At 41.7% G+C, this 23,810-nt stretch overlaps 2 protein-coding genes and 1 long non-coding RNA gene across 4 annotated transcripts in view; all 3 read left to right on the plus strand.

Annotated features, from left to right (window-relative positions):
* The window catches only part of LRMDA (leucine rich melanocyte differentiation associated), a 1,125,542-nt gene that overhangs the window by 250,669 nt on the left and 851,063 nt on the right, over positions 1-23,810 (plus strand). The gene's annotated exons all lie outside the window — the stretch shown is intronic.
* LOC122708790 (acidic leucine-rich nuclear phosphoprotein 32 family member B-like) lies at positions 4,038-5,228 on the plus strand. The gene has a single exon (XM_043925315.1). It carries the CDS (start codon positions 4,053-4,055, stop codon positions 4,833-4,835), a length of 783 nt encoding a protein of 260 aa, XP_043781250.1. The 5' UTR covers positions 4,038-4,052; the 3' UTR covers positions 4,836-5,228.
* LOC122708792 lies at positions 12,465-21,720 on the plus strand. The gene is made up of 3 exons (XR_006345316.1): positions 12,465-12,475; positions 15,494-15,497; positions 21,574-21,720. It is a non-coding gene; the product is annotated as an uncharacterized LOC122708792 (long non-coding RNA).

The raw sequence follows: 23,810 nt of genomic DNA on the forward strand, positions 1-23,810 counted from the left end.
GTCTGCTTTGGGCATCCTTGCTTTGGCAGAGTTACCTAAGAATACCTTCCTTCATTCTGTAAAGATTGATTACACACCTGTAGTGAGTGCGGAGATTACCAAGTACCTGTGACTCCCTCCCTCTCCTCAAGGAGTTGCCTCTGAGTCTATAGCTGCCAGGGTTATTGTTGTTCAGTCATTAAGTCATGTCTGACTCTTTGCGACCCCATGGACTGCAGCATACCAGGCTTCCCTGTCCTCTACTATCTCCTGGAATTTGCTCATGTCCATTGAGTTGGTGATGCAATCCAACCATCTCATCTTCTGCTGCCCCCTCTTCTCCTTTTGCCTTCAGTCTTTTCCAGAATCAGGATCTTTGCCAATGAGTCGGCTCTTTGCATCAGGTGGCCAAAGTATTGGAACTTCAGCTTTGGATCAGTCCTTCCAATGAATATTCAAGATTGATTTCCTTTAGGATTGACCAATTTGATCTCCTTGCAGTCCAAGGGACTCTCAAGAGTCTTCTCCAACACTGCAGTTCAAAAGCATCAATTCTTCGATGCTCAGCTTTCTTTATGGTCTAACTCTCACATCCATACATGACTACTGGAAAAACCATAGCCTTGACTAGACAGACCTTTGTTGGCAAAGTAATGTCTCTGGTTTTTACTTTTTTTTTTTGTCTCTGGTTTTTAATATGCTGTCTAGGTTGGTCGTAGCTTTTCTTTCAAGGAGCAAGTGACTTTTGATTACATGGCTGCAATCCCCATCTGCAGTGATTTTGGAGCCCTCCAAAATAAAGTCTGTCACTGTTTCCATTGTTTCCCCATCTATTTGCCATGAAATGATGGGACCAGGTGCCATGATCTTAGTTTTTTGAATGTTGAGTTTTAAGTCAGCTTTTTCACTCTCTTCTTTCATTTTCATCAAGAGGCTCTTTAGTGCTTCTTTGCTTTCTGTCATAAGGGTGGTGTCATCTGCATATCTGATATCTGATATGTCATCTGCATATCTGCATATCATATCTGAGATTACTGATATTTCTCCTGGCAGTCTTGGTTCCAGCTTGTGCTTCGTCTACTCTCCTCCCCAAAACTACCAGCCAGTGAAAGAAATGCTAAAATAGATTCTCATGGGAGAGCATAGAATCTCCTAGAGAAACTTAAAAAGTTAGTAAAATCTATAGTCTGAGTTAGGTCAAAGGATCTCTCTCATGTCCAGGACCCTAGACACATGATAGGTGGAGTGGTTATTTCTTTTACCTCTGCCTTCCTCATTTTTCTAGTAACTGGCATCAAATTGGGCTTGACTTTTATGGTCACTTTAAAGGAGGCCCTGCCTTTAGCTATGTATTTTACTATGGGAAGCTATTACTAAGTCTTATAAAAATGAGGAAAGCAATAGCTTGGGGTTTACTGTGGTCCTTTGACTCAACCTCTTGTCTATAAGTGGCATTAGGATGCAGAAGCTTATTGAAGGCTCACTCCAACTTGCAACCAATGCTTCTTCAGGCTAGTCCAACTTTGTTTTCAACTTTCCTGTGACATTGTCAACTCCACCTTTAATTACAGATAAAGTATTTTCCAAGGACTTAAGAACCTGCCATATTGAAATGCAAAGAAAAGAATATGCCAAAGAGACATTATATGGGACATAAATGGTCCATTATGCCCTTCCATGAAAAGGATTCATGGCATATCATGGTTTGAACCCAGTGACCTTGGGCTTTGCAGGTGGGTGAGACTGCTGAATGCAGCTCAGGATGTCAGAGGAGATGATCATTCTCATCTCACCAAGGAGAACACATGCCCTATTCTCTCCCGTGTTGTTTCTCATTGCTGTGCAAATGTGGCTGGGCATCTGCATTTCTTGACATGCCCTCTACTTATTTACATAATACACTCCTACCAAACAGTAGCAATTATTTCTTCTCTTTCAGTCTTAAAATTGGATCTTTTCTCCTTCTGCTAGTTAAGTGACTCACTTAAATTTAATTTTATAGTCTTTTGGAGTTCAGATAATACACTGATTTTGCCAGACATAAAGCTAGTGCAGTCATGCTCTGCTTCTGAGATTGCTACCGTACACATAATGATACCAATAAATACAATAGAAGGATGCTTTCAGGGATTTTAGCTAGAGGCTTAAAGAAAGTATGCCACACTACTTTCAGAAGTGTTTTGAGAAAAGATATTTCTCCTTGAGGATTCATTCAAATATGGAGGCTTCTAAAGAACAGCTTTGGTCCCTGAGGTGCTCTGCAAATGGTGGCCAACATGGGCAGTAGCATTTTAGGCCATAGGTCAGTACATGTCGAGGAGGGTTTCAACCCATTTGCTCAAGTACTTGAAGAGATACCTCCTTAGAGAAAGAGGAAATTTCAGGGTGAGTTTTCCAGGCTGAGCCATATACCTGGCTACCCATTATCAATTCATTCATTCACCTATTGTCCTATATGTTTATAGAGAGCTTATTAATTTCCAGACACCGAGGAACCAACATAAATAAGATATAGCCTCTGGCCCGGGATCCAGGGAACAAGAGATACATAAGTAATTTCAGTATAATGTGACAAAGGCTTTGATAGTGGTATTTATAATGTATTTGCAGAGTATATTGGCTAGAGCAAGTTTGGATAGCTTTGCAGTAGAAGGAATTTGATCTGGGACTCATATGAGAGAGTGGAGTATAGCAGATGAATAAAGTAATAACAGTAATCACAATGACAAAAATGATAATAATGGTTAACATTTATTGGATGCTTACTATGTGCCAGGTGTAGTTCTCAGTGCTTTTAATTTTTCTTGTAGTTTTACATTCCTAACCCCATACCTCTAATTTACCCCTTTCCTTTCCTCATTGGTAGCCACTGGTTTGTTTCCTACATCTGTGAGTCTGTTTTTGTTTGTTTTGCTATGTAATTCATTTGTTTTGGTTTTTAAATCTACATGTAAGTGATATAGAGTATTTGTCTGACTTATTTCACTATGTATAATATTCTCTAGGTTGATCCACGTTGGGGCTAGAATTTCATCCTTTTTTATGACTAAGTCATAAGCCACTGTGTATTTGTGTTGTGTGTGTGTTTGTGTGTGTGTGTGTGTATGTGTGTGTACTGCTTCCCAGGTGACCCTAGTGGTAAAGAACCTGCTTGCCAGTGCAGGTGATATAAGAGATGTGGATTCGATCCCTGGGTCTGGAGGATCTCCTAGAGGAGGGCATGGCAATCCACTCCAGTATTCTTGCCTGGAGAATCCCATGGACAGCGGAGATTGGCAGGCTATAGTCCATAGGGTTGCAAAGAGTTGGACATGACTGAAGCAACTTAGCATGCACATGCATGTGTGTGTGTGTGTGTATACACACATACATATGATATATATATGTGTATATCTCACATTGTCTATCCATTCATATGTTGGTGAACATGTAGGTTGCTTCCATATCTTGGCTGTTGTAAATAGTGCTGCTATGAACATTGAAGTGCATGTATATTTCCAAGATAGTATTTTTTCTCCTGTTTGAGAAATTTGCCCTTTAATTTGCATCAAAATCAGTTTCTTTAGGGAATTCCCTGACAGTCTAGTGGTTAGAACTCTGTGCTCCCACTGTTGGGGGCCCAGGTTCCATCTCTGGTTGGGGAACTAAGATCCTGCAAGTTGCATGGCATGACCTCCCAAAATAAAAGCATTAAAAATTAAATCAATTTCGTTAAGTATTTTATTTACAAGTTTTGAATAATGAATACATAGTGGATGCTGCAGTCACTCGATTGTTTAATCTTTACAGTGAACATATAAGGTGTGTGTGTTGGGGGGCTTCTCAGATGGCACAAGTGTTAAAGAATTCACCTAGCTTTTCCCTCCATGGTTTCTCTCCGCTCCCGCGAGTAACTTGGCTCCGGGGGCTCCGCTCGCCTGCCCGCACGCCGCCCGCTACCCAGGACCGCGCCGTCGGCCTCTGCCTCGAGCAGACCCCTTCCGACGGCCCTCGCTGCGCAGGCTAGGACGCCTCTCCCCGCTCCGCCCCCGCCGCGGAAAGTTAAGTTTGAAGAGGGGGGAAGAGAGAGAAACATGGACATGAAGAGGAGGCTCCACCTCGAGCTGAGGAACCGGACCCCGGCAGCTGTTCGAGAACTTGTCCTGGACAATTGCAAATCAAATGATGGAAAAATTGAGGGCTTAACAGCTGAATTTGTGAATCTAGAGTTCCTCAGTTTAATAAATGTAGGCTTGATTTCAGTTTCAAATCTTCCCAAACTACCTAAATTGAAAAAGCTTGAGCTCAGTGACAATAGGATCTGTGGAGGTCTGGATATGTTAGCAGAAAAACTTCCAAATCTTACACATCTAAACTTAAGTGGGAATAAGCTGAAGGACATCAGCACACTGGAGCCTTTGAAAAAGCTGGAATGTCTGAAGAGCCTGGATCTGTTTAACTGTGAGGTTACTAACCTGAATGACTACCGAGAGAGTGTCTTCAAGCTCCTGCCCCAGCTGACCTATCTGGATGGCTATGACCGGGAGGACCGTGAAGCCCCAGACTCAGACGCCGAGGTGGACGGTGTGGATGAAGAAGAGGATGATGAGGAAGGAGAAGATGAGGATAAGGAGGAGGATGAAGACGGCGAGGAAGAAGAGTTTGATGATGAAGAGGATGACGATGAAGATGAAGATGTAGAAGGGGAGGAGGACGAGGATGAAGTCAGTGGGGAGGAAGAAGAGTTTGGACAAGACGGAGAAGTTGATGAAGATGACGAGGATGAGGACGAAGACGAAGATGAAGATGAAGAGGAAGAAAGCGGGAAAGGTGAAAAGAGGAAGAGAGAAACAGATGATGAAGGAGAAGATGATTAATAAGACCCCAGTAACCTGCAAAAAAAAGAACTGTTCAGTATTGGTTGGACTGCTGACATGGATTTGGTAGCTGTTTTTTTTTTTTAAAGGAAAAAAAAAGGTAGCTGTGATACAAACCCCAGGACACCCACCCACCCAAAGAGCCAAAGAATAGTTCCTGTGACATTCCACCTTCCTCCATTTAGTCCCTCTTGGAAATCCACCACCAAGCTTGGGGACTTCACCCCAACAAAATTGTAAGCGTTGTTAGGTTTTTGTGTAAGACTTGCTGTAGCGTGGATAGCTGTGATTGGTGAGTCAACTGTCCGTGGCTACCAGTTACACCAAGATTGTAACAGCATTTTTACTTTCTGTACAACAAAGAAGCTTTGTAAATAAAATCTTAACATTTTGGGTCTGTTTTTTTCATGCTTTTCTTTTCAAAGACTTTTTTTTTTACATTAGGACATTGTGACAACTGGCAAAAAAATATTTTTAAAAATTTAAGTGAAATAAACACATTCCTCTTTGATTAAAAAAAAAAAAAAAGAATTCACCTGCCAATGCAGGAGACATAAGAGATGCGGGTTTTATCCCTGGGTCAGGAAGATTCCCTGGAGGAGGAAATGGCAACCCACTCCAGTATTCTTGCCTGGGAAATTCCATAGACAGAGGAGCCTGACAGGCTACAGTCCATAGAGTTGCAAAGGGTGGGATATGACCGAGCATGATCAGTGGGCCCATTATAATATCTATTTGACACATAAGGACTTTGAAGCATAGACAGATGGAGACCTTTGCTCCAGGCCACATCACGGTGAAGTGGGAGAGCTGTAATTTGAACCTGAACAGGCCAGAAAGCTGAGGGAAGAGTGGGACAGAGAGGTATGAATGGAACTGGCTTGGGGAGGACAGGAGGCCAGTGGGCCAGTGGGGAGGTACTGTGATGGTACCACTTTGGTGTGTTAGAGAGTTGAGAGAGTTACCAATGGGAATGTGATAACAGGAGCACAAAGGTAGAGGAGAGCTGGGCTGGAGGGGGCCTGAGGTCTTCCTCTTGGACATTCCATGTGCCCTTCTATTTAACCTTTAGGTCTGAACTTAAAAGTGATGCTTTCTCAGGTAGGTACCCCCCAAACTAAGAGCCCCTTAATTATTTTTGTTTTTCCTTTATGGTCCCAGTTTATTTACAAAACTTTAACATCTCTTCCCAACTAGACTTTGAGTTCCTCAGAGAAGGGGCTGTATGTGCTCTGGCCACCCTGTGTTCTGAGGTCTGGTACCTGGTACAGAGTGGGTGCTCTAGAAATATTTGTTGGCTGGCTAACTGGAGAGTTCCCAGGCCCTTTATTTACTTCCTGCATTAATGGCTCTTCTGTTGTAATTCCTTTTTATAGTATCATACTCTACATTTTCCATGAACCAAGTTCCATAACCCTTAAGCCATCAGCATACAGCAAGTGTCCAAACAGTAGAAAATCTTTTAGCTAAAGGAGTATTTTCCCTCCAGAAGCTTAGATGCAACTCAACGTGTTTGTAATGTGAAATCACTTCTTGTCCTTAGATTTTCCTTGCAACAAACACATCAGAGCGTAACTCATAACAAGGCACAGTAAAAATAATTGTTGGCTAAGCATAACTGAAGAAAGTGAAGGGTTTGGGGACTTACTCATAGATCCTAGTTCATCTTAGTGGATTCTTGAGAAGTGGCCAGCAGGTTCTTTCAGGCTGACACAATTCTTACCAGGCCATCTTTTCTCAGGCCCTTCATAGTAAGAAAGCCCTTGCTATTGCATCTGCCTGTGTGTGAATCATAAATCAGTCTATGAAATCGTTGTTCCACAGTGGATGGAGGAGTTCACCTTTGCCTTCGGTAGATGTGAATTCTCTCCTCCTAGTAGGAATTCTGGTGTTCAGGTTCTGTGTGGGAAGGATGTGGGTGGCAGACCAGTGGCTTCTCATTCTGAACTGGGATGCTCTTCATAACACCTGGGCTGCGGACCATGCCAGGGCCCTTTCTGAAATGAGTCACTTCATTATCTGCACAAAGACAGGCCTCTTTCCCGACGTGAGGCATTCCCAGTCTGTCATTTTCACCAGACATGACAGATGAGCCACTGCTGGGAAAGGAATCTTTTGCGCTGATCCTTTCAGAGCCTACCAGCTCCAGCCCTTGCAGCCACTCTGCATGTGAACTTGAGATGACAGAGCCAGAGAATTTTCACATTCAGTCCTTGAGCTGGACTGGATTGGTGGCTTTCAGTTTTAACAATTTTTTTAATTGACATTAAGAAATAGATTTCCCATTACAGCCTGCACACACGTGTGTAGATTTCATAACTGAATGAGAAGTATCACAAAACAGTGCTTATCCTTACTCTATGTGGTGTGTGTACTCTGTTATATTATTGAAAAATGCTTGGAGCATTGTGTACACGTCCATCCCAAACTCCCTAACTATCCCTACCCTCCGTCCTTCCCCCTACTCTGGCAACCATAAGTTTGTTCTCTAAGCCCATGAGTCTTTCTGCTTTATAAGTATAATCATTTGTATAATTTCTTTTCAGATTCTGCTTTTTAAGGGATGGCATATGATATTTCTTTTTCTCTGTCTGACTTCACTCAGTATGATGATCTCTAGGGTTCATCCATATTGCTGAAAATGGCATTATTTCATTATTTTTAATGGCTGAGTAGTATTCCATTGTAGATATGTGTGTGCATGTGCATATGTGCTGAGTTGTGTCCAACTCTTTGCAACCCCATGGACTGTTCCCCAGCAGCCTCCTCTGTCCATGGGATTTTCCAGGCAAGAATACTAGAGTGGGTTGCCATTTCCTACTCCAGGGGATCTTCCTGACTCAGGGATCAGAATTGGGTCTCCTACATTGCAGGTGGATTCTTTACCTCTAGTGCCACCTGGGAAGCCAAGTGTATATTCATACCACATCTTTATCCATTCCTCTGTTGATGGACATTTAGGTTGCTTGTACACACTGCTGTATTTAAAATGAATAGCCAACAGGGACCATCTGCATAGCATATGGAACTCTGCTCAATGTTACATGGCTGTCTGGATGGAAAGGGAATTGGGGGGAAATGGATACACGTGTATGTATGGCTGAGTCTATTTGCTGTCCACCTGAAACTATCACAACATTGTTTGTTAATTGGCTATTGTTGTTGTTCAGTTGCTGGGTAGTGTCTGACTCTCTCTGATCCCATGGACTGTAGCACACCAGGCCTCCCTGTCCCTATCTGACAGAGTTTGCCCAAAATCATGTCCAGTGAATTGGTGATGATATCTAACCGTCTCATCCTCTGCCACCCTCTTCTCCTTTTGCCTTCAGTCTTTCCCAGCATTAAAATATATGTACAATTAGCAAGAGGAAAAAATGCTAGGAGCACTCTGTAACTCAGTGTCATGTACAGCTGCATATTGAAAAACAGTGATTAGATATCCCAGCCTTCATGAGATCTGAGATCTCTGATATCCTCCTTTTTCTGAAGGAGAGATCCTTAGGTGTGATTTCAGTATCATATAACCAGTGAGCAGCAAAGCTGTGACTTAACCTAGGCCTCCGGACTTTGATACAGCTCTTTTATGTAAATAGCTATTACACAAAACATCTTTGTGTTCTTAATGTATATTTAACTTTTCTTTCTGGCTAAGTACAGAGTGGGCTTCCCTCGTGGCTCAGCTGGTAAAGAATCTGCCTGCAATGCAGGAGACCTGGGTTTGATCCCTGGGTTGGGAACATCACTTGCTCCTTGGAAGAAAAGCTATGACCAACCTAGACAGCATATTAAAAAGCCGAGACATCACTTTGCCAACAAAGGTCTGACTAGTCAAAGCTATGGTTTTTCCAGTTGTCATGTATGGATGTGAGAGCTGGATTATAAAGAAAGCTGAGCACCAAAGAATTGATGCTTTTGAACTGTGGTGTTGGAGAAGACTCTTGAGAGTTCCTTGGACTGCAAGGAGATCAAGCCAGTCAATCCTGAAGGAAATCACCCTGAATATTTATTGGAAGGACTGATGCTGAAGTTGAAACTCCAATACTTTGGCCATCTGATGTGAAGAACTAACTCATTGGAAAAGACCCTGATGCTGGGCAAGACTGAAGGCAGGAGAAGGGGACGTCAGAGGATGAGATGCTTGGATGGCATCACCAACTCAGTGGTGTAATGATGAACTTGAATAAGCTCCAGGAGTTGGTGATGGGCAGGGAGGCCTGGTATGCTGTAGCCCATGGGGTCGCAAAGAGTCAGACATGATGAGCGACTGAACTGAAGTGCAGAATGGCAAACAAATACTATATATGAGTCGATATCCTATACTTCTCTGCTTGAACTTCACCCACACCCTCTCTCCCTTTGCAGACCCCCAAATGACTTAGCCAGTTTTTAAGTTGTGTATGTTGTTCTCTAGAGGCAGCATGCCTGTCCCACTGCTCCAGACCACAGCACAAAATGCACATGATTCTTGTCTTCAGATAACTTACTATCAAATTGGGGTGACATGGTAGAGCTTGTTACTTGTCTCAGAAGCACAAATGGTTAAACAGAATTATTAGAAATGTGTTTTGGAGGAGAGGCTGTACCCTAAGACTTTTTTCTCCTTGGTTGGTAAAGTAACAATTAGCTTCCACAGCAGGGAAGCTTGAAGCTGGGATCACAAGAGGAGAGAGAATTGCTGGAGATGTCACCCTTTGCGTTGGAAAGGTCCATCTTCCTGGTGTTGCTGCCTGGACCTTCTCCCTTCTGCCTGGGTTCCATTGCTTCTTCTCTGTTGTCCCTGGGATCCTTACCCCCATTTGGAGCTGAAATCTATTTCCTTTTGGCAAGAGGTGGTGCCTTCTAAGTATGGATATGACAACTGCATTATGCAAGCTCATGATAAAAACACCCAGTCTAAAAATATGGGCAAAATGGGATAAGATGTTTAAAATCTGCTGTATTTCACCAAGTCTGGGAGGTGGGCTGTCTGTTTCAATGGTGTTTCCTCCCTGCCTGTCCCCCGCCCCACCCCCCACCCCCACCCACCTGTGAGTCCCCTAGGCATAGCTGTTTGGCTCGCTGGTGAAGGCATGGCGGAGAGGGGAGAGAAACCGAGGAGCAGGCCTTGTGCACTCAGCACAGCTCCGCCTCCAGAACCCCGAGCGTGCAGACGAGGAATTCTTCCATGACACATTATTTTATGGCTTGGGATCATCTGCTTTGAATCTGGCACCTGGACCACAGTCACCCACATTTCTGAACTTGTGAGAGCAGAGTGCCCTGCAGTGCATTTGCCCTGCCCTACTCAGGAGCATTGAGCTGCTTCCTCCTTTGAAAGGCAGTAGGCAGCTGCTCTAGCTTTTTGCCCATCGCCCCTCCTGTTGGCTGCCTGATGTGGAGGGACCCCTTTCTGTAATATAGTGCTTTGCCTGGTGTAATTCTGATTTAGAAAAACAGCTTCGCTTGGAAAGAAACATTAATTAGATGCAAAGAGGGAGTTATTTCATCCTTCGGGTGGGGGAGAGTGGGGAGTGAGGAAGAAGAAAAAAGTACCACAAATAAATTATCTCCTATTTGTGCAATGTTTTATGCTTGTCAGCTGTCTGTTGCCAGAGAACCACAATGTAGCTAAATACTTGTGACACCTTGCCCAATCAAGGTATAGCAAAAGGATGTTATGGGAGCCTCTTTGTGACAACCTGTGCTAGTTTACATTAGCTTATAACCAATCGCTTTTTTCCTCCGTGCTTGGAGAAATTTGTTAAATTAATTCAGTTGCAATTAGCAGATTTATGGGAAAGTACCCTGTTATCCTTTAATTGGAGAGCATAAAACTACAAACTGGATCCGCTGGTTCTATTTGTGTAATAGGCAATCTATCTACGACAAGATTTGATCGATGGAGTCGTATGATGCCCTTGCCTTGTTTTATATTGGCTGTCAGCGCTTAACTGGGACTGAAGTATCTGGGTAACAAAAATTGATATAATGACTTAATGCGCCTTATTCTCTTTGAGCTACATCAGTTTAGAGCACTTCTGAGAGAAAAATGTCTGGAAAATATCAGGGAGTCATTTATCAACCTGTTTTCATTAGCATACTGCCTAGCTCTGGCAAGGATTTGAATAAAAAAAAGCAGGATGGTACAATTTATTTCAGGCCCCATATTTCTTGGATGAAAGGAGACTTCTAATAAAAGGAAAATACGGAAAGATGCTTTTTCTAGCTTCTTTTTCCCTAACGAAAAGTCCTACTCCTAAAGCTTTTTTTTTTTTTTTAATTTGTTGAGAGTTCTGCTGTTAATAATATGTTGGAGAACATATCTCTGGGAAGGTAATTAGAAAAGTAATGCAAAATGCACGGTGGTTCTGATATGTAGAGAAGCAATTTCTTAAAACCCCCAGACTACCTAAGTGTGTCATGGGTATGTGACTGTCTGCCTGCCTCTGTTGTGCATGTGTGTGTCTGTGATCCACAGTTAAACAGTGAGCACAGAGAGTTCTCTGCATAAGTGGGTGTTATTTTTTAGCATGAAAGGATTTTAAAAAGTTAAGATACAGTGTTTTGAGCTTTCCAGAGTGGGAGCCAAGGGGAAATAGAAACAGATCAAAATGTTTGTATAGTGGGCAAGAATACATTTGGTATATGGAGTCATTTGTCCTACCCACCATCCAAGAGTGAGTCCGTTTTGCATGAAATTTTTATGCATCAGTCAGCCTGCATACAGTGTGCCTAATGTATAAAATAAATTGGTGCATAAATCAGATTAAGAGCAGCATGTTGCCAACTTTCGAATTTGCACACAGGGATGCAATATGGATATGGAGGAATTCCCATTTTTTAAAATCTCTAATAGGGGATGGGGTAACTCTCAGATAGGCGTGGCACACAGGGACGTTCTATCCACTCGGCTTTTCCACGTATCACCCCACATAATGACAGAGGCAGTGTTGTAGATGACCAAGCAGCGGTGTGGGAGTCTGGTGGGAAAGAGTCATGTACGGAGGGTAGTATCACAGTATTTAAGATAATATTGCCACCCTGTCTATAGCGCCTAATTATGGCGAGGAATTGGTGTGCCAATCGATAGTGATTGATGGGGTGGGGATGAGCCCGTGCACGTTAGTCACATTCATCTTCATGTAAATTCCTGGACATAATAAGAAGTTATTACCAGACGACAGTCACTGTCTGACTGCTAATTCCTCGGCACATGCTTCTGTGGGTGAGAGCCCTGGTATCCACTCCCAGGGTGCAGGTTTGCCCTACTGTTTACCTCTTGTATGTCAGGCCTGTATGTCTGGTACCTGAAGAGTGGCTACTGGGTAGAGAAGAGTTGAGGTCACATTGACCATTTCTCTGTCAAACAGCAGCGCTGTGGTTAACCAAAAAGACAGGGAGTGTGTGTTTCTTTTTTTGAATGCTGGAAATATGCTATAGGGGTTTGTCTCAGTAAAAACATATATGATAAATGGTTTTCTTAAGTATTATGTCTATTAACATTCGTAACACCATTTTCCCCCAAAGCTTAGGCTGGCAAATCATCAGTTGATGAAAATACAAGTGCTTTGTTTTATCCCCCTTTTTTTTCTTACTATGCTTTTTGGAGTTGGAGATTTTTTAACCATGTAGCTCTTTTGCTTCTTAAATCTCATATGCAGGTGTATGCATCTGTAGTTCTGCTGCCCCAGAGCCTTTTTTTTTTTTTTAATTTTTAAGCTTGTATTTCTTTGTTTTCCCTTTTCCCCTCCCAATAAGACCTCATCCAAAAAAAAAAAAAAAAAACAAACCTCATCAACTCATCCTTTATAGCTGTTCCTTTCTCCCTGTCTCTTCAGTAGCCTTTGTTAACTGACCTAAAGAATGCAATTTGTATTCAGAGCTTAGGTAGGAGGTGGTATGTCTCCTCTTCACATGCTTTCTCTGAGCAAAATCTTGGTGCCCTGGCCTGTAATACTGCATTACCTATACCCAGAAGTTAGTTTTTAAAAACATTTTCATTTCCCTGTATGGTCTGGTTTTTTGGTCTTCCTGAAGAGTCTGCTGCATTAGGAAGTTTTTGTTGAAACTGAATGCAACTGGAGTGTGATGACTGTGTTCTCACCTTCTTCATCCCTACTGGATGTGATCATTGCTCTTTGAAGAAGATCTCTTGAAGTTGGTGGAGCAATGGACATGTACAGAGTTATAAAAATATTATTTATTATAGGTAACAATTGTAATAATAAAAGAGGGTAAATAATAACAGCAACAATAATTTAAATTTCAGACTGCTTGTTATATCAGTTAGGCCCAAGTAATGCTGCAGTGACAAATAACTCCAGAATCTCAAAGGGGTAAAATAGTGCAGATATATTTCTTCTAATGCTTTGTGTAAATTGTAGATTGGTAGGGGGCCTCCGATCAATTTAGTCACACAAGGATTCAAGATAGCAGGGCATGACATCTTAAACATCGCTGGACACTGAACAAAAGGGAAAGAAAGTTCTGAAGGATCTTCTTTGGAAAGTAAAGGTATCTCAGCTCATGACAGAACCAATCACAAGGTTCCCTTCTTACCTTGTGACCCAAAGCAGATGGAATAGACAGATTTGGTAAACACCTCTTGTACCGTTGATTGGTTATACAAAACAGTTTTTTTTTTTTTAAACTTTGAACACAAGAAAACTGTTAATAGCTTTAGCAGTACACAAGCAGTGCAGAATAATTGAAATGTAAAGGTCTAAAAAGATGAGCTGGTTCAACACGCTCTCACTTCTACAGAGGAGGAAATAGAGGTCTAGAGAGGGGAGATAGATTTCTCAAGGTCAGAGTGCTGGAGAGGAGCAAAACAGTTTTGCAAACCCAGGTTTCTTGACTTGAATCCAATATGGTTTCTCTCTTTGTCTCTCTCACCTGTCATGTGGGGAGCCTCGAATTTCTTACGTGGACTGCTACTTAGCCTGTGTGTCAGTGTGGCTGATCCTAACTGCCTTTCCATCGACCTCAGCCTCTCACTTGGCAGCTTTTACTTTGTCCAGGTGCTCTGGATCTGCTTAGCCTCTTGGCTTCCCCCTTATAGACTCCTTGGCTACCATCATATTTTCCTGCAGATGGTATTTGGTTATGAAGCTACAGATTCCCTTGATTTTTTTTAAAGTACTAGAATTTGAATGCTTTCATAAAATTCCATAAACATGACACAGGTTTTAAAGTGTGGTGTTGAGACAATGGTGTGATGTTGAACAGAGGCACTAAAAGGAGGTGAAACCAGGAGAAACATCACAGAATAAATGATTACTGATTTATTTGTAATTTATGTCCTACTTTGAGAAGGTGAGAAATAGTGATTTGGTCTGGACAATGGTCTGTTGTTTCTTGTTGTGACTCAGTAGAGTCAGAATATGAAGTTTTGATTGATATTTCTTTTGGTTTACTCTTTTAAAAAACTAGTTCAAGTTACTGCTTCAGACATTGGGGGCAGATCGGTAAGAAATGATATTTTTATACAGAGATGGAAAACTTTTTAATACTGCAATTGTTAACAGGTATGTAGCTGTATCTTCCATATGATTTTCACTGCAAACCCAGGTTGCACCTTCCTGTTGGAAGAATATTAGTTGCTTTCTTATACCCATAATTATAGACATGAGAGCGTATCACCAGGGCATGTGTTATAACTCAAAGCCTGGAATTTTTGGTGTTGTATTCTTAAATGGCTAATGTCTGTAGGAGACAAGGCAGACGGTAGTGTGCCTGTGTGGCATCAGAAAGATGCCTTCTTGCCCCTATGGAGGACCTGTATCAACTTTATTACTTTTGTGTGACCCTCCCATTTCATTCAAAATTCCAAACAAAAGCTCATGATAAACTTAGATGCCTGTTCTATAATTGGTGCATGTGTGCACACCCCCATTTTCTGTTTATATTATGTGTGTATGTGTGTGTATTTACATGCATATACAATATTTTTCTGTGTATATTGTGTGCATTTCTCATTTGCCCCATAGCCTTAAGAAATAGATATTGTTGCATGGCTAACATCTGAGTGCATGTTTTTGTTTATTCTGTGTTTGTTGCTGTCTTAAGTGCCTTACATGAATTAACTCATTTCATCCTTACCATCACCCTCTGAAATAGATACTTGAGAAAACTGAGGTGTAGAGTCTCATATATCCAAGGTCACACAGCTAGTGTGTGATGAAACCAAGGTTCAAATCCAGGCAGTCTAGCCTCACAACTGGTGTTGGAACCACTCTGCTGGGCTGCCTTCCTCCCCTTTCCTACCCCATTAATGAAGGGAGGAGTTACCAGGCAGTGAAATGTGATCCAGACATGGAATAAGAAGATTGGATATAAACCCTGGCTCTGGTGCCTACTCTCTAGCTGTTGTAGGCAATCTCTTAGCCTTTCTTAGCATCCTTTTCCCCATTAGTATTAGAACATTCATCTTTAACCCAGAGGTCACAGTCTTTAGAATGAAGAGTTTGTGCCCAAGGAATATTTCACCAGAATCACTGGCATGCCAGAAGACAGTGTTAGATTTCTAACTTTTGTAATCCAGAAATGAGAAAGGAATAAGCTGGATCAGCATTTAATGTTCATGCTGAACTAGCGCCCTCACTTGGTATAGGTGACCACCACGTGAGCCCTTATTTCACACAGTAGGTGGACTACTTACTAGGTTGCCCTCTTTGAAGAGCAGTTCATAGTGACATCTTCCCCTCTGTTTTTGTCTTCAGCATTTTGAAAATCTGAATAGTCTCTGGCTGTAGGATGTTGTTGTTCCTTACTTGCTAAGTCGTGTCAATAGTGTAGTTAATTTAAAAAAATCCTCAAATAAGAGAAACGTTATACTTGGTTATAATCTGGGGGAAGAATACAAAAATATTTGGTTCTAGGAGAGTCCTAGAGTCCTTGATTTTGTCACAAGAATGAGCTTAATAATTTTTTAAAAATTATTGTAAATAAGAGTTCTCCATTTTTCTTTTACAAAAATTCAAACCTTAATTTTTGTTTTATCTACTAGAGTATATATCCTAACAGATGATGTTGGGAAAAAAAAAAAAAAAGACACTTGAGTAAATGCTTTCTGAAAGAAACTCATGCTATGGAGAGAACATTTTGGAAACAGATGTTTGGAAAGTTTTTCATCCTCATGTGAGCTCATTGCTAAAAAGCATCTAGGTGTATCATCTATAAAAATGCTCATCTTCACATACTTCAAAATAATTGGAAAACGAAGTTTGTAACCATTTAAAACGTCTTCCTAGGAAGGGATGTTAGTGGGTTTTGAATTCATTGGTGAAAATATAAAATTGCCACACATTTTGCATAATCAACATTAAGGATTGTGGAAATTTACCCACTGAATTTAAACAATGATCTGAGCGTCACTGGTTCGTGGGATGGAAAAAGTTTCATGATTGGGTAGGCTCGGCCAGTGATCAGTTTCCTCCGTGTGTTCCGTGGTCCTCATATTAGTGATAACCTCTCAAAAGTATCAGGTCCCAATTCCTGGAACCTGTGAATGTTACCTGCTATTATTGAAAAAGGGTCTTTGCAGATTTGATTAAATTAAAGATTTTGAGATTATATTATCCTGGACTATCTAGGTGGGGCCTGATTGGAATCATAGGTGTCTTTATAAGAGAGGCGGGGGGAGATTTGACACAGACAGAAGAGGAAAAGGCAATGGTGACTACAGAGGCAGAGGTTGGGGTGATGCTCTCACAACCCCAGGAGTGCCAGAGACCTTGAGAAGTTTGAACAGGTAAAGAATGTACCCTCCCTCAGAGTCTCTGGAGGAAGTATGGCCCTGCTAACACCCTAATTTCAGCCTACTGGTACTTTTAGCTCCTAGAACTGATAAAATAATAAATTAAAAAAATTCTAACAAGATGGTGGTAATTTGTTACAATAACCATGGGAAATTGATTTATACTTAAGTAATATTTAAAAGTGTAATTCATTTATTAAAATCAAGTGTTAGGATAAACTGAAATTAGAACTAAACTTTTAAGTTTACTTTTTATAAAGTGTAAGCCAGTATTTAAAAAATGAGACACAAATATATAAGATCTCTGTAATGAAGTTTCTGAAACATAATACATAGAATATAGTATCAGTTAACCTGGTTAGCTCAAAGAAGATTTGATATCACTAATGAGTTGAATTGCATTTAAAATATTTATAATGTTTTCTTTCCTGTCCTTCAAGTGCCTGTCTTATATATGTTTTATGAATACACTGGTATGACAGTGTGTATATTTATAAGTAATAAATTAATATATGTTGGGGTACATGATCAAACAAATTTGGAAAAGTTGATCTAAGGGATTATTGTCATGATTAAATGAGAAATAAGGAAACTCTTTGAACTTGGTAGGCATCAAATACCTATTGATTTTTTGAGTGAATGGATGTATGGATGGATAATGAAGCAATGGAGGACCCCAGTTTAAGCAGGAGACCTTGGGAAGCATAACTGATTGGGGGGGCATGTAACTGTGAGCCCCAGTGTGCCTGATTCCAAAGCAGGTGATCTTTTCACTTTGCTGTCATCTTATAAAGAAGTATGCTTGTTCAAATCATTGGTTTCACAATTTTGTGAAGGGACCAATGAAACTTACTCGTGAACATGGAGGGTTGGCTTATCTCCTAAGTGTTGAGATGGGATAGGAAGAAGCAGGAATTGCGATACCAAGGATGATGTGAGAAGGCAGAAGTTTCTTGCACTGGCTGTGTCTGTGTTGGCCTGTGATGGTAAAGATGGTGGTGGCAGGAAGGGTATTTGGAGGCACTTATGGTAGGATGATCAGTCCTGGGTGTTCATTGGAAGGACTGATGCTGAAGCTGAAACTCCAATACTTTGGCCATGCAGAGAGTTCTCATTGGAAAAGACCCTGATGCTGAGAGGGATTGGGGGCAGGAGAAGGGGATGACAGAGGATGAGATGGCTGGATGGCTTCACCGACTCGATGGGCGTGAGTTTGAGTAAACTCCAGGAGTTGGTGATGGACAGGGAGGCCTGGCATGCTGCGATTCATGGGGTCGCAAAGAGTCAGACACTACTGAGTGACTGAACTGAACTGGTGGTAGGATGAGGGCTTCCCAGGTGGTGCTACTGGTAAAGCTAGTGGTAAAGAACCTGCCTACCAATGCAGGAGACTTAAGAGATGTGGGTTTGATCCTTGGGTCAGGAAAATCCCCTGGAGGAGAACATGGCAGCCCACTCACAGTATTCTTGCCTGGAGAATACTCCATGAACATGGAGAATCTCCATGAACAGAGGAGCCTGACAGGCCACAGTCCAAGGGTTGCAAAGAGACACGACTTAAGCAACTTAGCATGCATGCATGCATGTGGTGGGATGAGCTGTGGGACTGGGCCCAACTTTCCTGCAGTTCATCAAATAAGTCAAGTAGCTTTATGCTTTTGCCCCAGTGTGAGAGGACATGAGAATCTGCCACCCGTAGAACAGTAGGAGATTCGTGAACACCAACTCCGTTTCCCTTTGAGAAATACTGGAAGAGAAATCATACACTAAGCAGAAGGTGCTAATGCCCATGATTGTAGGGAACAGCGAAAAATTAAACTTCTACAACCATCAGACCTGGCCTTGGCTAGTAACTGCATTCTTCTTCCTGACCAAAGTTGCAAGAGCTGCTTTCACTCCAAGTGTTAGCAATAAACTACCTGGATTTGGAAGTGCTGTCTCTTCTGGTTCATCTTTTGCTAGAGCTAATAATGACAAGAAAATAGCCAGTTGGGTGGTGGTTGATGATGAGCAATAATAAGAATTTCAGATCTGCTGTAATGTCTAGTCCAAGCCAACTGCACCTGTGAATTATGGGGGTGTAGACCCTGAATTGTGAACTTAGCTTGGTGTTTAAAATAAAAAGAATTTAGGTCAGTTCTTGAAATGTACTTCTTGTGTAGTGGTGGTGATAGTGTAGGGAGTTTCTCAGCCCACTGCTTGGAACACTGGCATTGACTGCCATTGTCATTGCCCCCAGTGCTCCCATAGCCTCTTAGGAGGGAAATTCCAGCAGTAACAGTTGCTGGTGCCTGATCCAATTTCTGTACTGCTCCAGGTAATGTCACTCTCAGGTTTAAAATCTTCCAGTGATCTCCCTTAAGTTCAGAGCTCTTACCATTGTTTTCAGGACTTTCTCCTCTTCCTCCCCACCCTTCAGTCAAATTGTATGATGCTCTGTTAGCTCTCTGCAGAGGACTGTCTTGTCTCTGGGCCTTTGCACATGCCTTTCCCATTACTTTGACTTGCCCCCACCAATCTCACCTAGCCAACACCTTTGCATCCTTCAAGTTTCAGATTAAATGTCACTTCCTAAGAAAGGGCTGCCTTGGATCTTATTGACTAGTTTGGCTTTCCTTGCTGTATGCTCCCAGAGAATCCTGAATGTCCACTATTGAGATAGTTACTTCACATGTAATTATGTATTCAGTGTCTCAGGCCCTGTAAAGCCATCATCTGAGAGGTCACTGCATCGTACCAGGTACATGATGAGTGCTGGTCCATGTTTACCAGATGGATAAAGTTTCTCAAGAGAGAAAGGACTGTGTTATTTTGTATCCCAACAACTAGCACAGTACCTGACATTCAGTAAATGTTGGTTGAGTGGAGCTCGATGGAGAGGTGGTAGACTGGGGCTTTATGGGCTATGACCTTGGATGTAGGGTATCAGGCCACATTCACTCCTTCCCTTTTCCCCTCCCAATGAGGCCCAGGTCTGAGTACCTTTAGAAGCAACTGGGTAAAGGTGATGGTGGTCATGGGGTAAATCATACATTAGCTGGCTTTTTAGAAAGAAAAAAATATGTATAGTTATACAGATTCATTAATGACAGATATTTCTAGAAATAATGAACTGAGAACATTTTATTGCTGTACTTCACTGCCGTGCTTCTGAAATATAAGAGACACCAAAATGCAAGGGAGGCAGTTATCATGGCTACCTTTGCATTCTATTTGCTGCTTTAGGCTTCTTGAAAGATTCCCATGTGGGCTGTGGTTATAGTTTTCAAGTGCATGTCTCGTTTTTGACCTGGGAGTGAGAAGAATCATTTTTGGGCGATGAAGATAAATACTCAACTGACTATTAAGTGTAGAAATGGATCTCAGATATCGGCCCCACCATCTGAAATGTAAATATATCCTGAAATTCCCGCTTAAGAACAGATTTCACCTGCAAGTAGACTGTTATATCTTCCTGAAAAATATATACACCCTGGTAAGGGAATAAACACATCATTACACTTTCATGACAGATAAGCTTGGCTCTGTTCGGGTGTAAACTCATTTTTCTTGGGTTGACCTTTAAATAGTATTGTGCTATTGTATGGGATTTAAATCAATAATTTTGTCAAAGCAAAATATACTGCAGGTTTTTTTTTTTTCTTTATCATTTAAACAGTTCTGTAAACTCTCAAGGAGTAATGGATTTCAACATGTTGTCCCCAGGAAGGGAATAGGGGAGGAGGGGGCTCGGGGGCAGTGGAGGGCAGCAAACCACATATAAAAACTCACTTAGCAGCAATGAAGCAGAAGCCAGGGGTGGCTGAGAGAGTTGCATTTTCTCTTCCAGGCAGCTGAGATGGGGGTGCCGGTGTGGGCTGTAATTAGTGGTGTAATACCTTTTCTGCATTCCTGTTGTAAAGCAGAGAAGTGTCCCAGGTGTGAGGAGGTTAAAATGAGAAGTACCCAGTAGTTATGAAGCAGCAATAATGAGTTTCCTTCTACTTACCATGGATTTGTGTGATATACAGCTTGCAATTAAGCATGGCTTGGTGATTCAGTGATTAATGTATATACAGCTCCTAAAGGAGGGAAGCCTCCCTCCCTTCCCATCCTTCATGATGTTTACAGCTGGGTACCTATTAACAGGAAGATGGAAAGGGCCATTTACAATTCAGTAACCTTTATGACAGTGAACTCTTTAATCAGCATTTTATTTCCTTTGTAACACTTTAGTCATCTACAAATGTCAGAATAAAATAGGGCCATGAAATATTTAGGATCGGCATGTGGAAATTGACTTCCCTTGATTTAAGCTGCTGTGTCTTTTCATTTTGTTGTTTTGGGAGCTTTTACTTTTATTGAAAGACAATTTATAACTAAATGCTCCCAACAGTGACTGGCATTAGGGTAGGAGGAATTTCAGAGAGCCAGGTTCTGGTTCTATAAAATGTGTTGATGCTTGCTATATTGGGTAATAAGTTATTCAAATAAAAACATTAGCAAAGGGTTTGCATTTCAGAGCAGTGTTTAGTAGAGGTACAACAGACTCTGCAGAGTTTATGACAAAATACCCTGACATATTTCAGAAAGGTAATTAAGTATGAAGTACATCCATAATAATTTAAGTCAGTTATAGTGTGTACCTGAAATATGCATTATTGTCTCATGTTATTTTCTTAGTGGGATTCTGGGACTTTTTCACTTCAACAATAACCACCTTTCAGCTTTCTTGTATTGTTGCCAATGTATGTAATATATATTAGCAGAATTGCCATGTTTATGTTAAAAGGCCTTGAAATAGTGATATTATATTAAGTGATTACATTATTTCTTACTTGCATCTTTTGTAAGGTTAACTCATCTTAAGCCAGGAAACCCAAACATATCTCAAATGATGTGTTTTAAAAATGAATCTTGGCATGCTGTAAGGTTTGGGCATGGTGCAGTACTCGCTGCTCACACTCCTGAAGGTTCCTGGTGAACATTTGTTGACCTGAGGATGTGCTAGTACTATTTCAGGATCATGAGAAGTGCTGAGCAGAAGGAAGCACAAGCTGGAATCAAGATTGCCGGGAGAAATATCAATAACCTCAGATATGCAGAGGACACCACCCTTATGGCAGAAAGTGAAGAAGGACTAAAGAGCCTCTTGATGAAAGTGAAAGAGGAGAGTAAAAAAGTTTACTTAAAGCTCAACATTCAGAAAACTAAGATCACGGCATCTGGTCCCATCACTGCATGGCAAATAGATGGGAAACAGTGGAAACAGTGGCTGACTTTGTTTTTCTGGGCTCCAAAATCACTGCAGATGGTGATTGCAGCCATGAAATTAAAAGACGCTTACTCCTGGGAAGGAAAGTTATGACCAACCTAGACAGCATATTAAAAAGCAGAGACACTACTTTGCCGACAAAGGTCCGTCTAGTCAAGGCTATGGTTTTTCTGGTAGTCATGTATGGATGTGAGAGTTGGTCTATAAAGAAGGCTGAGTGCCGAAGAATTGATGCTTTTGAACTGTGGTGTTGGAGAGGACTCTTGAGAGTCCCTTGGATTGCAAGGAGATCCAGCCAGTCCATCCTAAAGGAGATCAGTCCTGGGTGTTCACTGGAAGGACTGATGTTGAAGCTGAAACTCCAATACTTTGGCCACCTGACGCGAAGAACAGACTCATTGGAAAAGACCCTGATGCTGGGAAAGATTGAGGGCAGGAGGAGAAGGGGACGACAGAGGATGAGATGATTGGATGGCATCATCACCGACTTGCTTAACGTGGGTTTGGGTGGACTTCAGGAGTTGGTGATGGACAGGGAGGCCTTTCATGCTGTGGTTCATGGGGTTGCAAAGAGTCAGACATGACTGAGCAACTGAACTGAACTGATACACTGTTATTTGTGTATTTTCTGTTTTTTCTCAAAGGCACAAGGCTGCCTGCTTAAAATGATAGCCAAGGTTGCATTTTGTATCCTACCATTTTCTTGTTGCCTTAGTTCATAGGCAGTTTGCCCTGTTGCTTCATTGTCTTTGTAGTGATCATATTCCTTCATGCTATTCCATCAAACAAGCATTCCATTAAAAAAAATTTTTTTAACATATTTTGAACCTCCTGTATGGCCTATTCAGTTTGCATCCATATCTTTTTTTTTTCTTTTTGCTGTAAAAACAATATAATGTTTGTCTTTGTGCACATGGATTTTCCTTGTTTTGGTTTATTTCCTTAGGAATAGAGTTCCAGGTATAGAATGTTTGGGCTCAAAAGAGCTGTTGTATCACTTCAGTTCAGTTCAGTCGCTCGGTCGTGTCCAACTCTTTGCAACCCCATGAACTGCAGCATGAAAGGCCTCCCTGTCCATCACCAACTCCTGGAGTTTACTCAAACTCATGTCCATCGAGTCGGTGATGCCATCCAACCATCTCATCCTCTGTCGTCCCCTTCTCCTCCTGCCCTCAATCTTTCCCAGCATCAGGGTCTTTTCCAATGAGTCTGTTCTTCGCATCAGGTGGCCAAAGTATTGGAGTTTCAGCTTCAACATCAGTCCTTCCAATGAACACCCAGGACTGATCTCCTTTAGGATGGACTGGCTGGATCTCCTTGCTGTCCCAGGGACTCTCAAGAGTCCTCTCCAACACCACAGTTCAAAAGCATCAATTCTTCGGCGCTCAGCCTTCTTTATAGACCAACTCTCACATCCATACATGACTACCAGAAAAACCATAGCCTTGACTAGACGGACCTTTGTCGGCAAAGTAGTGTCTCTGCTTTTTAATATGCTGTCTAGCTTGGTCATAACTTTCCTTCCAAGGAGTAAGCGTCCTTTAATTTCATGGCTGCAATCACCATCTGCAGTGATTTTGGAACCCAGAAAAATAAAGTCAGCCACTGTTTCCACTGTTTCCCCATCTATTTGCCATGAAGTGATGGGACCAGATGCCATGATCTTTTAGTTTTCTGAATGTTGAGCTTTAAGTCAACTTTTTCACTCTCCTCTTTCACTTTCACTTACCCACGTATAGCCCACGCATGCATGCATGCTTAGTTGCTCAGTTGTGTCCAACTCTTTTGCAGCCCTATGAACTGTAGCCCACCAGGCTCCTCTGTCCATGGGATTTCCCAGGCAAGTATACTGGAGTAGATTGCCATTTCTTCCTTCAGGGGATCCTTCCGACCCAGGGTTCTAACCCATGTCTCTGATGTCTCCTGCATTGCAGAAGGATTCTTTACCAGCTGAAAAACCTCTTAAAACCTCAACTTAGATGAG

Source organism: Cervus elaphus, chromosome 15, assembly GCF_910594005.1.
Source record: "Cervus elaphus chromosome 15, mCerEla1.1, whole genome shotgun sequence".
Lineage (NCBI taxonomy): Eukaryota > Metazoa > Chordata > Mammalia > Artiodactyla > Cervidae > Cervus > Cervus elaphus.

Coding starts and splice junctions, on each gene's coding strand:
- LOC122708790 (XM_043925315.1), top strand. CDS start 4,053: ATGGACATGAAGAGGAGGCTCCACCTCGAGCTGAGGAACCGGACCCCG.